This window comes from Jatropha curcas, chromosome 8 (assembly GCF_041381405.1).
Source record: "Jatropha curcas cultivar XTBG-Jc1 chromosome 8, XTBG_Jcur_1.0, whole genome shotgun sequence".
NCBI lineage: Eukaryota > Viridiplantae > Streptophyta > Magnoliopsida > Malpighiales > Euphorbiaceae > Jatropha > Jatropha curcas.
The window spans coordinates 3,344,470-3,357,016 of NC_143158.1; the positions used below are offsets into that span (position 1 = coordinate 3,344,470).

Genomic DNA, 12,547 nt, shown 5'->3' on the forward strand with positions numbered 1-12,547 from the left:
TATTATGAAGCTGGGCTTATCAGTTGCTCAGACGCCTACGGTCCTATCGTTTTGCTAATTTTCAAAAACAAAAGCGCGGCCTACGCTCCACCCAATTAACTCTGGGCCCAAAGTGCAGGCCCAATAATTAATGACCAATTGAATTCACGCTCCCGTTACCATTTAATTTATAGACACGTTCGTGATTTGATTTAATTCGTGGTAAAAATTTATATTAACCAATTTTATAATCATAGTTTATAAAAAATTTAAATCAAATTAAATTATAAAAATATTTAAACAATGAAACTTATGAATAAAATCAAAGCAGGGGTAATTTTTTGAAATATTCTTTGTAAACAGCTTTTAAAGAGAAATTTCAAAATTGATAATAAAAAATAATAATTTTAAATATTTTTGTACATCATTTAAAAGTTGAGGGGTAAATTAAGTTTTATCATTTCAAAGTTTTATACCAAGTTCACTTGGTAGCCAATAGGCAATAGCCACGTAAATGGTGGTCCCCGACCACAAGATGAACGAATCTCGGAAGTAAATCGTGATGCCACATGGCTTTCTATCATACTTGGCATCCTTGCCAAGGCACTTTTACTTGTCCTAATTGGCAACTTCGCAAAAATAGTCCATAAAATGGTAAAAGGAAAGGTACGTGGGCCAATATAATTGGAAGATAATGTAATTAGTAGATGACACCTCAGCAAGCTGGCCCCATAACTTTTTATGCACATTTTCATCTACGTCACATCCTTATCAGTTATGATAAGCTTCTCGACAGACAAATAACAGATATAAAAAACGATTGATAAGCTCATCATCTTCACGTGTAGACACTCCTATTCGCTTTTATGCACTGATCACATATCCAACCTCTCTCTCTCTCTCTCCCCCTCACTCTCTCTGACAAGGAATCTTAATTTACATCGTATAGTACAGAATATACATGAAGGAATTGTTTTTTCCTTTTTGAACGATCTTATAAAAAGGTAATCGTCGTTTAATCCCGATTCTTACGATAATTAAAGCGCGTTTTCATATATTAGACGTTGATTTTTATTTTGGTTGGTGATTAGATTATAATTAATATTTTCATGTGATGAGATTTGCAGTGCAGGTTCTTATCGTTTTGTTGTTTATTTATTGTCTGATGCATGTAAGTTTAATAGAATTGTTAATTAACCTGCTGTTGATTGATTTTAAATAACAGATAAGGATGATCAGTAGAACCTCTTTTTTTTTTTTTTTAATTATAGTATAACTAATTGCGTGTCATTTCATCTGTTTTTTTAGGAATTTTTTATGTCTATTTTGTCTGGTATAATGGATAGTTATATAAAAATCACCCATCAACTATTAGCTTCAAGTGGTTTGCGTTTGGTTTTATTCAATTCAACCTCTGTTCTTAATTGCAATGATCTGGGGAATTAATTGTTCAAGTTGACAAATTTATTTTAGAACAGGGACAAAATGCTTGGAAATGGAGTCGTTGGGATTCTTTCAGAGTCGGTAAACAAGTGGGAAAGAAGGGTGCCTCTGACACCATCACACTGTGCTCGGCTTCTACACAGTGGCAAGGATAAAACTGGGGTGGTTCGCATAATTGTGCAGCCATCTACAAAGAGAATCCACCATGATGCAATGTATGCGGATGTTGGTTGTGAAATATCAGAAGACTTATCTGAGTGTGGCCTAATTGTGGGCATTAAACAACCAAAGGTGTTACAAATCCTTAATCCTCTGTTTTGTGATTTTTTTAGCTGGAAATTTTTAGAAATTTGACCTAATTTTTCTTTTTTATTTTGGTGCAGTTGGAGATGATCCTTCCTGATAGAGCATATGCCTTCTTTTCCCATACTCACAAGGCACAAAAAGAAAACATGCCTTTGCTTGATAAGGTATATAATCTCTCCTTGTTCACATCTTTTTAGGCGGTGGCAATAGCTTGATGATATATTTTTTGCGCGGTCTGACTTTTCTTTGCTATGTAGATCCTAGCTGAAAGGGTGTCATTGTATGATTATGAACTAATTGTTGGGGACAATGGCAAAAGGTTGCTTGCTTTTGGGAAATATGCTGGTAGAGCTGGACTTGTTGACTTCTTGCACGGGTTGGGACAGCGTATGCTCCACCACTTAGAATCATTTCAGTGAAACTTTTTATTTTGATTTGAATATAATCCATGTAACTAATCGCTTTACTCTTTTCTCCTTCATTATTTCCTTTTCTTTTTCCCTTTCCCGCTTATTTATAAGAAATTGGTTTCTAGATTATGTTTTTTTGCTTCTAGATGTTCAAGATTTTGGGCCTAACAGAGCATGCAGGTCTATATGTTAATTATCCAATTTCACTTAATTATGCTGAAATGAGCATTCTCTTCTTTTATATTTGGAGTATACTGGCTGAAGCAGATATTCACCAGGATTTTTTAATATATAATTTCAGGATATCTAAGTCTGGGGTTTTCAACACCATTCCTTTCTTTGGGTTCATCTTACATGTATTCTTCCTTGGCTGCTGCCAAAGCTGCTGTAATTTCTGTGGCTGAAGAGATATCAACTTCTGGGTTGCCATCGGGAATCTGCCCTCTTGTTTTCATATTCACTGGTTCTGGAAATGGTATAGTAAATTGCAACTTCACATTGCATAATTTCAAGCATGCATTGTGTTCCTAAATAGCTTTGCATAATGTTCCTGAATTAATTTCAACAAAATCTTGATTTTCATGCTCATGCTTCTTTAAATTGCTCTCCTCCACTGATGCTTTAATTCTATAGCTTGATTCTCTATTACAAAATTTTGACATTTTACAGAATATAGTTCTTACATCCATTAAATGTTTTTCTTTTGCAATGTCACCTATAGTTTCTCAAGGTGCACAAGAGATCTTTAAACTTCTTCCTCATACTTTTGTTGATCCAAGTAGACTTCCAGAACTATTTGCACAAGTAAGTTCAAAGCAGCATTTTTCCTGTATACATATATGATATGCATTAATGGAAGGGATTTGTTGGTGATAGGATGACAGATATTACTTCTAACCAGCATAATGATTTAATGCTCAGGTCATGAAATTCAGCCCCAATACCATCTAGGCATGGCCACCGGTTCGGTTCTAACCGGAACCGAACCGTACTGTAGATGAACCGAAACTGGATCGAAACCGGCGGTTCAAGGGCCGGTTAAGGTTCATGTGAATGTTAAAAAATGAACCTGAACCGGCCCGAAACCGGTGGTTAACCGACGGTTTTGGTCCGGTTCGAACCGGATTCACAAACAAAATTATTTGTTGCTTAAAATTTTTAACAAAAAAATTTGTATAGTTAATTTGATTTATGGTGAAAAGAAAAACACAATGATACATAATTTCTAAAAAGTAGTGAAAAAAAACAATATCATTAAATCATTTGACTTAATTGGTAGAAAAAAAGGGTCAAACTACCCGTTTGAACTATGTTCATTTGTAAAAAGAAAAAAATTATGTGTAAAAAAAATAGGTTCAAAGGGCTAGTTTGACGTGGCATTTAATTTTTTTATTTTTGGTAAATAAATTTTATTCATTTTTAATCATTTATTTATTTATTTACTGTAATTTACTAAATTATCCAAAAATATAGCTGTTATTTTTCTGTTATAAAGGACAATTTGGAAAACTAATAAATGAGAAACATTTATAAATATGATTAGTTGATGATTTTTTATTTCACAATCAATTATATACTAACTCTTCTCTTATTCTCAATCAAAATTCTCTCAAATTTCCATAGTTCATTATTTTTTCTATTGTTTTATTTTCCTTAATATTGGAATTATCTATTGTTTATTTTTTATTTTCTTACATCCAATTCCAAATTCTTTCTCTAATCTCAAATTTTTCCATTCATAAATTTACTTCATTTGATTTTTTAAATAATTTTTTTAGTATTTGAAAATAATAATTTTCAACTCATTCCATTAATTTTATATTCCATTTATAGTTTTTTATATTAGTAAATTAGCAAAAATTGTAAATTTAATGTAATAATAGTTCTAAGTTAGTTAATAGAAGTTTTTCTTTTAAAATTTATAATAATTCATTTAGTTAATAAAATTTAAACATTTTAAAATTATTATTTATTCATGAATTCGAAATCAAAATTTTATTATTTTTTTAAAAATTTGCGTAATGCCGGAACCGAATCGGAACCGTAATTTGAACCGTCGGTTCGCCGGAACCGTGCTAAACCGTGCCGGAACCGGAACCAGACCGGAACAGGAGGTTTAAAGGGTCGGTTCCGGTTCAAAATTTTAAACATTTCGAACCGGTGGTTCAGTGAACCGAAACCGGCGGTTCACTGAACCGGCCATGCCTAATACCATCCTCACGTTCACACAAGCATATATTCATAGTTCCTTAGTTATCATTTTGTTCCAATTTCTTGCTTTTATGCATTAAAATAATGTATTATTCCTGTTCCTGCACATTGGATTCTGCAACATTCTTTGGGTACTCATATCACTTACATTCTTGTCCTTGCATAGGCCAAACCTTCAAGGACATCAAAGAGGGCATATCAAGTATATGGTTGTGTCGTGACTAGCCAAGACATGGTTGAAAACATAGATCCTTCGAAACCATTTGATAAAGTAAGTGATTAAAGCAGAAGAGCACTTATCTATTTACTTGTCAAACTACATGATATATTTTTGTTTGTGGCATGATCTATCATCTACAGTGTTGATAACTCATCCTTTTGCAAACTCATTTCCCCCAGGCTTGACTCTTTCTTGCTGTACCTTGAAATCTAGCCAAAATCATAATAGGATTTTTGCATTTTAAATATGCGGTTGATTAGTTTTCCTGTTATTTTGCTTCCCAAAATTTGAAGGATATGTCAGAGGAATTTTGCGTCATTTATTTTCAGTTAAAGTGAGCTTATAGATATTCAGTAACTTTTGAGAGTGCAATTATATTAAAGTAATACATACTAACGTAAGACATTTTGTTTGCATTTCAGGCTGACTATTATGCACATCCAGAACACTACGAACCCATTTTCCATGAAAAAATAGCCCCATATGCATCTGTTATTGGTACGTGATAGATTTTGCATTCTTATCATTACAAAAGAGTTTGTACTGATTTACCTATCCAAGTTGACATTGAATTCTCAGGATTTATTTTGTACTCAAAAATAAAAAGGAATAAATTTGACTTAAGAGTCCTCGCTTTTGCTTCTTATGAGTCCAATGTAGATGTCAGCTTTCACCCTTTAGTTATTTGCATTCCTGTGTTCATTTTAGTGACTAGAAGCCGGTAGTTTTCTCTACTGTCACTGCATAAATGCATTGGCACATGATCTTAGAGTAAAAAAATCACATGCGGCAGTAAACTTTATGGCCAACTGTCTAGTAACTTTTCTCTCATTGATGCAATCCCCAGAGATTTCTTTTTATTCAAATTGATTATTTAGCTTCATTCTGTTTCAGTCAATTGCATGTACTGGGATAAAAGATTTCCTCGGTTGTTGAGTACACAGCAGCTTCAAGATCTAACAAGGAAAGGGTGCCCACTTGTTGGAATTGCTGATATAACCTGTGATGTTGGAGGCTCTATTGAGTTTATTAATGAAACCACATCAATTGACTGTCCATTCTTCAGGTACAGTGTTAGTAGCTTCTCATCCTTTCTAAAATGCAGTGTATGCCAAGTGCTTTATGGTCTTATTTGTTCTCCTTTTTTCCGCTTTGTCCTTTGGTTTCACTGAACATGAGAGGGAGTTGTTCTAGTTTTTTATGACCGTTGGTTGCTCGAGCAAACACTTGTTTTTAGGTTAATGTCAAAATGAGATGCTATTTGAATACGACGGTTCTGCATGAATGATTACCTTTTAATCTTCGATTTGATACTGATATCAACCAAGATTATATTTGAATTAAAAATGGAATCTCACAGAAAGCCATTTGCATTTTTAACTGTTGATATAGTGGGTACAGTAGCATCATGGTAAATGTAATTTAAAGACAAGAAGAGAAGTAATTAATACAAGAGTAGGAAACTATGACCTCCTCACTCACCACCCCCACCCCCCCCCCCCCCCCCCCCCCACAAACAAAAAAAAAAAAAAAGAAAAGCCATATTTGCATTTTCTTAATAGAGAGTATTAGTTGAACTGAACAACGATGAATGAAGGTGAGAAAGAACAAAATCATCACAAGTGATAAAATGATGAGATTCAATTGAAATTTTAGATCAACTTTTCCACAAAGGAGAAGAAAATCCTGTCTGAACTCCATTTGCCTGGACTGTGTTTCTTCACAAGTTTTAACATGAATTTTTGTTGTCAAGCCTTATATCATCATCCTGAATTCTGTTTCAAAGCAAGACATTGTTACTGTTATGTCCCTTTTGTTGATTATTTGTCAATAATCATTTTCAGGTATGAGCCCCTAAATGATTCATACCATCATGACATGGACGGTAATGGTTTGATATGTTCTTCTGTTGACATTCTTCCTACAGAGTTCGCAAAAGAGGTTTGTTATTCATATCTGTGCATTCTTTTCAAAGTTACAACTGTTAATATCATCTAATTAACATTTACGGTCATTCGATCATGGAAAGGCTTCTCAACATTTTGGAGACATACTATCCCAATTTATTGGCAGTCTGGTTTCTACAACTGACATTACCAAGTTACCTTCACATCTACGGAGAGCTTGCATAGCCCATGGAGGAGCACCTACTCCCATGTTTGAATATATTCCACGCATGCGAAACTCTGAATCAGAGTAAATTTCTAATTCCAGTTTGTATTTCCTTGACTTTTATTGATGTTCCTTACATGCATGGTCAATAATTGCAAAGCCTATAGAATCTAAACAATGAACCTTGAGCTTCAGATTTTTTTTTCCTTTGCCAAGAATCATAAGAAGTGAAATATTAACTTACAGTGGAGTCATCAGACTTTTTCTGGTTATACTTAGTTCAGTTCAGGTGTTATTTTTTTACTATGCATTTTTTTCCAACTTGAGCATGTGAAACTTGAATCTGGGGAGGAAAAGAAAAGGAAGGAGCATCTAGAGTTGGATATATTAAATTTTTCACTTTCAGCAAACCAAAAATTTTCTAGCAACTTTGAGCTCCAGAATCAAACCATCTGAACTGGTTGATATTTGAGATTTTTTTACTTGTAACTAGTTATTGAACCAATTTATGTTATAAAAGCTGTCTCTTTTAGTAACAGGCATGTGCACTCTTTCTTAATATGCAGAGATATGCGAGAAAATCCTGTAAATTCAAACTCAAGCAAGAAGAAATTCAATAGCTCGGTAAGTTTCTCATTTTTGCTTACATGTCTATGCATTCCACACCAGATAATATATGTAAATTGTGCAAACTTATGGAGTTGTTTTTGTTATTGCGCCATCATTTTAATCCCTTGCTGTTCAGCAGTTTCTTATTGTTTTTGTAATTGACAGGTGTCTCTGAGTGGCCATCTATTTGATCAGTTTTTAATTAACGAGGCACTGGATATTATTGAAGCTGCTGGTGGATCCTTTCACTTAGTCAAGTGTCATGTGGGTCAGAGTGCTAATACTCCCTCATACTCAGAACTTGAAGTAAGTTGACCTTTAGTAAGCATGATTTTGAAAGTAGAATTTTCCATATTTAAAGTCAAAATATTATGCATCACTGCAGAAGTTTTCAGTATTCTTTTTGATTTATTGTTTTACTTCTCTTTCAATTGCATTTAATTTTATGTATGCAATTTTTAAAATGTGGTCAAGGAATGAATATCACAAAGACAGCTGCCTCCAATGCAGGACGGATTAAAGGCCTCCCCTTTAACTTTCTCTTGGAGATGTTTATATGATTGACAAAACACATATTTCCTAAATTGATAATTGAAATTGATAACTTTATGGGTATAACAACCTTCAGTGTCTTGCATTTTTGTATTTCTGCAGCACTCACCATAATTTGCCTTATCGTTTGGCCAGGTTGGTGCGGATGATAGGGAAGTTCTGGATCAAATTATTGACTCTTTAACTTCTCTTGCTAATCCAGAAAATAAAAGGATTGTAAATAAAGAAGCAAATAAAATTTCCTTGAAAGTTGGTAAAATCCAAGAGAATGACGTCAAGAAGGACTGTGATACAAAAAGGAAGACTGGAGTTCTAATTATTGGTGCAGGCCGTGTCTGTCGACCTGCTGTTGAGTTCCTAGCATCAATCGGAAGCATTTCATCTCATGAATGTTATAAAGCTTGTCTTGATACTGATTTCGAAGAGCAGAATGATGTCCAAGTCTTTGTTGCATCTCTCTACCTAAAAGACGCTGAAGAGGTATTAAGCCAAAAACTCTGAACTTCAAGCTTTACGAGCATCATGGTTTCACATTGAATTGTGAGGGTAAAAGCTTCAAGAGGTCTTGCATATGGATATAGCATTAATATTAAATATGATAAAGACATCTGCAATCATCTGTACATATTATGATTTAATAGCAGAGAAATATTTATGTTTATGTTTATCTTTAGTGTGTTTGTTTCTTTTCCATTTGAAATTTCTGATTTCACATAAATTTCATTGGGCACAGATTATTGAAGGAATTCCCAATGCAACAGCAGTTCAACTTGATGTGATGGATAATGAAAGCCTTTGCAAGTATATTTCACAGGTAGCCTTCTCCAGAGAATTTTACTAACCATTATTCTTAATGTATATCGTAAATCACCTGTGCTGATGCTTCAAAGAATAATGTAGCAATCATCTTTAGATCTCATATCTATCAATATGAATTAACTTAGACGGATACTTCCAACATGATTTCAAACACCAGCAAGTGCTGCATAGCATGCAGTTACATTGGTGGCATAGTTGTCCAACAGAATTACTGGAAGCTAGTTTGTCACTATAATGCGTCAATTAGAAATCTGCATTCTGGTCAATGTACTATTTTTCTCCTCTCTTCAGAATGACATATAGGAGATGGATTATTAACTTGTGTTGTTCAATATTTTCTTGCTTATGTGCAGGCTGAGGTTGTTGTCAGCTTACTCCCCCCTAGTTGCCACATTATCATAGCAAATGCATGCATCAAGGTATTTTTTAAGTTTTCCACATTATCACAGTCATTTTGGTTTCAATAAAAAGTTTAAACTGCCAATAAATCCAGTCTTGGCATGGAAATGACAGATTCTGATTTATAGACGTAGGAAATCATTTTCTCAGATACTTGAAATCCAATGTCATTTATCAGTTTTTAAAAGTCCAAATTTAAATATGTTCTTTGTTTTTCTAGCTAAGGACATAGCCATATCTTTTGATTCAGCTTAGCAAGCATCTTGTCACTGCTAGCTACATTGATGATTCTATGTCAGCACTAGACGAAAAGGCAAAAGCTGCTGATATTACAATTCTCGGTGAGATGGGCATGGACCCTGGCATAGGTAATTTTCCAACTGATACTGATCATTTATTGTGATTTTAATTTTCACAAAAACACACAAATAGGTGGATTGTGTGCTGGTAAGTATCTGTAGGGCTACAAAGATATTTAGTAGCAGGAAGAGGGTAATAAAAAAATTGAAAAAATGAAAATAATAAAGAAAGAAGTAAGCGGCTTTTGAGGAAATATTCTTCTCATATAGTTCTAAAGTATAAAAGGGCAAATATGTGTGTGTGTGTGTAGCTGGATAACTACTCTGTAAATATGTAATCAGGGACAAAGATTGAGCTTTTATCATATCTTCTCAGCATGGCATACCTGCTCCATGTGATAAAATCGCAACTAAAACTTCTCACCACAAAGTTGATATCTTCACATTAGGAAAGTTTTCGACCTGTAATCTTTAATATTTTTTGTTGAACTACTAATCTTTTTCTAATGCACTTTAGTTTTTTTCATGTACTTCTCTTTTAAGACTCTAAGACATTCCCCTAGAATTTGCACAGGAATGCTCTGATGTTGTCGAACTAAAAAATATCCATGTATGCTTCAGATCATATGATGGCAATGAAGATGATTAATCAAGCTCATGTTCGGAAGGGCAGATTAAAGTCTTTTACATCTTATTGTGGGGCACTTCCATCTCCTGCAGCTGCAAATAACCCACTAGCATATAAGTTCAGGTATCTCTTGCAACTTCTTCAACTAAACTATCTATATGGTCCAGCTTGCTTAGGAAGTTAACATGGATAAATTATTAGCCGAGACTACCTGATGCTTCCTACCTCTCACAAGAATTAGACCATACCCATAACTCAGGTTAGAGGAGTCAGAATGGGGATTCTTAAATTTTATTACTTAAATACTAAATGTATTTTTACTTTGTCAGTTGGAGTCCTGCTGGAGTCATAAGAGCTGGGCGCAATCCTGCCACATACAGACTTAATGGTGAAATTGTACACATTGATGGTAAGTTGCCCACAAGCAGAAAATGATAGGTCCAAGCAGCAGAATGCATCATTTCTTAGTAGATACTAATGCATGTATTATTTCTCATCCTTAATTTTATATTGGTCTTGTGTGATGCTGACGTTGTGGCTGCTACCATGTTATGAGGCAATATTGACAAGGATCTTGATAACTCGATTAAATCTCCTGAAGATTGTCGCTTTCTTATCTCTGCTACACTTTATTGAACAAATTTCAGGTGATAGCCTTTATGATTCAGCTTTCAAACTTCGGATTCCACATCTTCCTGCTTTTGCATTGGAATGCCTTCCAAATCGTGATTCTTTAGTTTACGAAAAAGTCTATGGAATAGAAGAAGCATCAACGATCTTTCGTGGAACCCTCCGCTATGAAGGCATGACATGTTTTTGGCTCCTCATTCTATTAGTAATTTTTTTTTAATATATCTATAAGTATTCTCTTGCAACTCAAAGTGGAACTGAGCTCTTTTCTCTTTAAATAATATAATACCAATATAAATGTTATTGGATGCTAGCTAACTTGAAAATATAAAAATTTTCGTTCCTTTTGGAATTATTAACTGATTATTTGTGTAGGGTTTGGCGAAATCATGGGGATACTTGCAAGAATTGGTTTTTTTCGTACCGAACCTCATCCAGTTCTTAGATGTGAACGGAGACCCACATTCAAAACATTCCTTTGTGAACTACTAAAGATTCCTGGTGAAAATCTATCAGGGGAGAAAGACATCACTGAAAATATAGTTACACTTGGTCATTGCAAGGAAAAAGGAACCGCTGAAAAGGCAGCCAAAACTATCATGTGAGCTATGTTATCTGTTTTAGAAATTTAAATGCGGGCAGTTTTCTTAGTACACAATATATTTCCACCATATCTCTAATATGCATAAGCCATTATTTATTTTATTTTGCTCAATTGATGTGCATAATGTACAGTGGTATTGAAGTATTCAAGTATTAAACTTTTTTCCCTCAGATTTCTGGGATTTGATGAGCAAACGGAAATTCCTGCCTCCTGCCGAAGTGCATTTGATGTCACCTGTTACCGGATGGAAGAAAGGTTGGTGTATTCCAGTACGGAACAGGTATATTCCTTGCTGCAAATTTTTATTTATAATAATGATGAAACTCATATCCCATGTGTACACCTGCATTCATACCAGAGTACGATTTATTAATTACTGCCACTTGTATAATTTATGGACAGGATATGGTTCTTTTGCATCACGAAATTGTGGTTGAATTCCCTGATGGCCAACGGCCAGAGCGTCATTCGGCCACTTTATTGGAATTTGGGACGTCAAAAAATGGAAAAACAGTTACCGCAATGGCTCTGACCGTTGGTATTCCAGCAGCCATCGGTGCACTGGTACTTGTTAACTGTCATATATAATTTGCTTCCACATCATTTATCTCTCTCTTTTTGTTGTGAGAAAATTTTTCAACTAAGATTATTTCAATTTTGTTGCAGCTCTTACTAGAGAACAAGATCAAGTCAAGAGGTGTTCTGAGACCTACTGAACCAGAAGTATACATGCCAGGTAATTGTAATTCACTTACAAACTTGTTTTATGGGTATTCCAGTAGCTAAAATGTAACAAATTAAATTGATTTATCAGATGTTAATATGCTTAGTTGTGGTTTCGCAGCACTGGAAATTTTACAAGCCCATGGTATAAAGTTGATTGAGAAGGTCGAGTAACCTCAGATGACCCATTAAGTAGGGGGTCTACCATTTTCATTCCTCACAGAAAAATCAGCACAAGTCTGTCGAACAATAACCATTCTTCAAACCTGAAGTGGATTATTAAAGACAGAGATTGAGAAGCTAATCCATTGGAGATTTGGCTTAGACCGACACAACACCAACATAGTTTCTGTCAAGAAGAATGGGCAAATCCACAAGCACCTCTCCTACAGAAAATATCAGTACATATGTCTCCAATATTCCTGTACAGATGCATAGTTCGCACTTGATAAGAAACAAGCTGGTTATGTGGACAGATGAATAGTAAGCCTTTTGGTTAAAGGCGTCGATGGTCACACATTATTCCAATAAAATGATGAATGAAATTCCGGCCTAGCTTCTATTATGCTTGCCAATTAGATATTTGAGTTATTACAACTCAGA

At 34.5% G+C, this 12,547-nt stretch overlaps 1 protein-coding gene across 3 annotated transcripts; it reads left to right on the top strand.

Annotated features, from left to right (window-relative positions):
* Positions 1 to 807: 807 nt before the first annotated feature.
* Positions 808 to 12,499, top strand: LOC105638037 (lysine-ketoglutarate reductase/saccharopine dehydrogenase bifunctional enzyme). 3 transcript variants are annotated; one of them, XM_012221750.4, is made up of 25 exons: positions 808 to 983; positions 1,458 to 1,713; positions 1,806 to 1,892; positions 1,986 to 2,115; positions 2,440 to 2,613; positions 2,860 to 2,942; positions 4,516 to 4,620; positions 4,992 to 5,067; positions 5,464 to 5,635; positions 6,414 to 6,510; positions 6,599 to 6,765; positions 7,248 to 7,305; positions 7,456 to 7,596; positions 7,978 to 8,322; positions 8,576 to 8,656; positions 9,015 to 9,080; positions 9,311 to 9,428; positions 9,981 to 10,110; positions 10,317 to 10,396; positions 10,635 to 10,790; positions 10,993 to 11,218; positions 11,393 to 11,501; positions 11,624 to 11,785; positions 11,888 to 11,957; positions 12,066 to 12,499. In XM_012221750.4, exons 2-25 carry the CDS (start codon positions 1,465 to 1,467, stop codon positions 12,116 to 12,118), a joined length of 3,135 nt encoding a protein of 1,044 aa, XP_012077140.1. In that variant the 5' UTR covers positions 808 to 983; positions 1,458 to 1,464; the 3' UTR covers positions 12,119 to 12,499. The 3 variants fall into 3 exon arrangements, with proteins under 3 accessions (XP_012077140.1, XP_012077141.1, XP_037495733.1); XM_012221751.4 differs by having other exon boundaries at positions 825 to 983; positions 1,453 to 1,713; XM_037639805.2 differs by lacking the exons at positions 808 to 983; positions 1,458 to 1,713; positions 1,806 to 1,892; positions 1,986 to 2,115 and adding an exon at positions 2,165 to 2,318.
* The last annotated feature ends 48 nt before the right edge of the window (positions 12,500 to 12,547 follow it).

Excerpts from the sequence above, each read along its gene's own strand:
- LOC105638037 (XM_012221750.4), top strand. The coding sequence starts at position 1,465 with ATGCTTGGAAATGGAGTCGTTGGGATTCTTTCAGAGTCGGTAAACAAG. Across the intron at positions 7,306-7,455 it reads AGAAGAAATTCAATAGCTCG|GTGTCTCTGAGTGGCCATCT; the intron begins GTAAGTTTCTCA and ends TGTAATTGACAG. Across the intron at positions 8,323-8,575 it reads ACCTAAAAGACGCTGAAGAG|ATTATTGAAGGAATTCCCAA; the intron begins GTATTAAGCCAA and ends CATTGGGCACAG.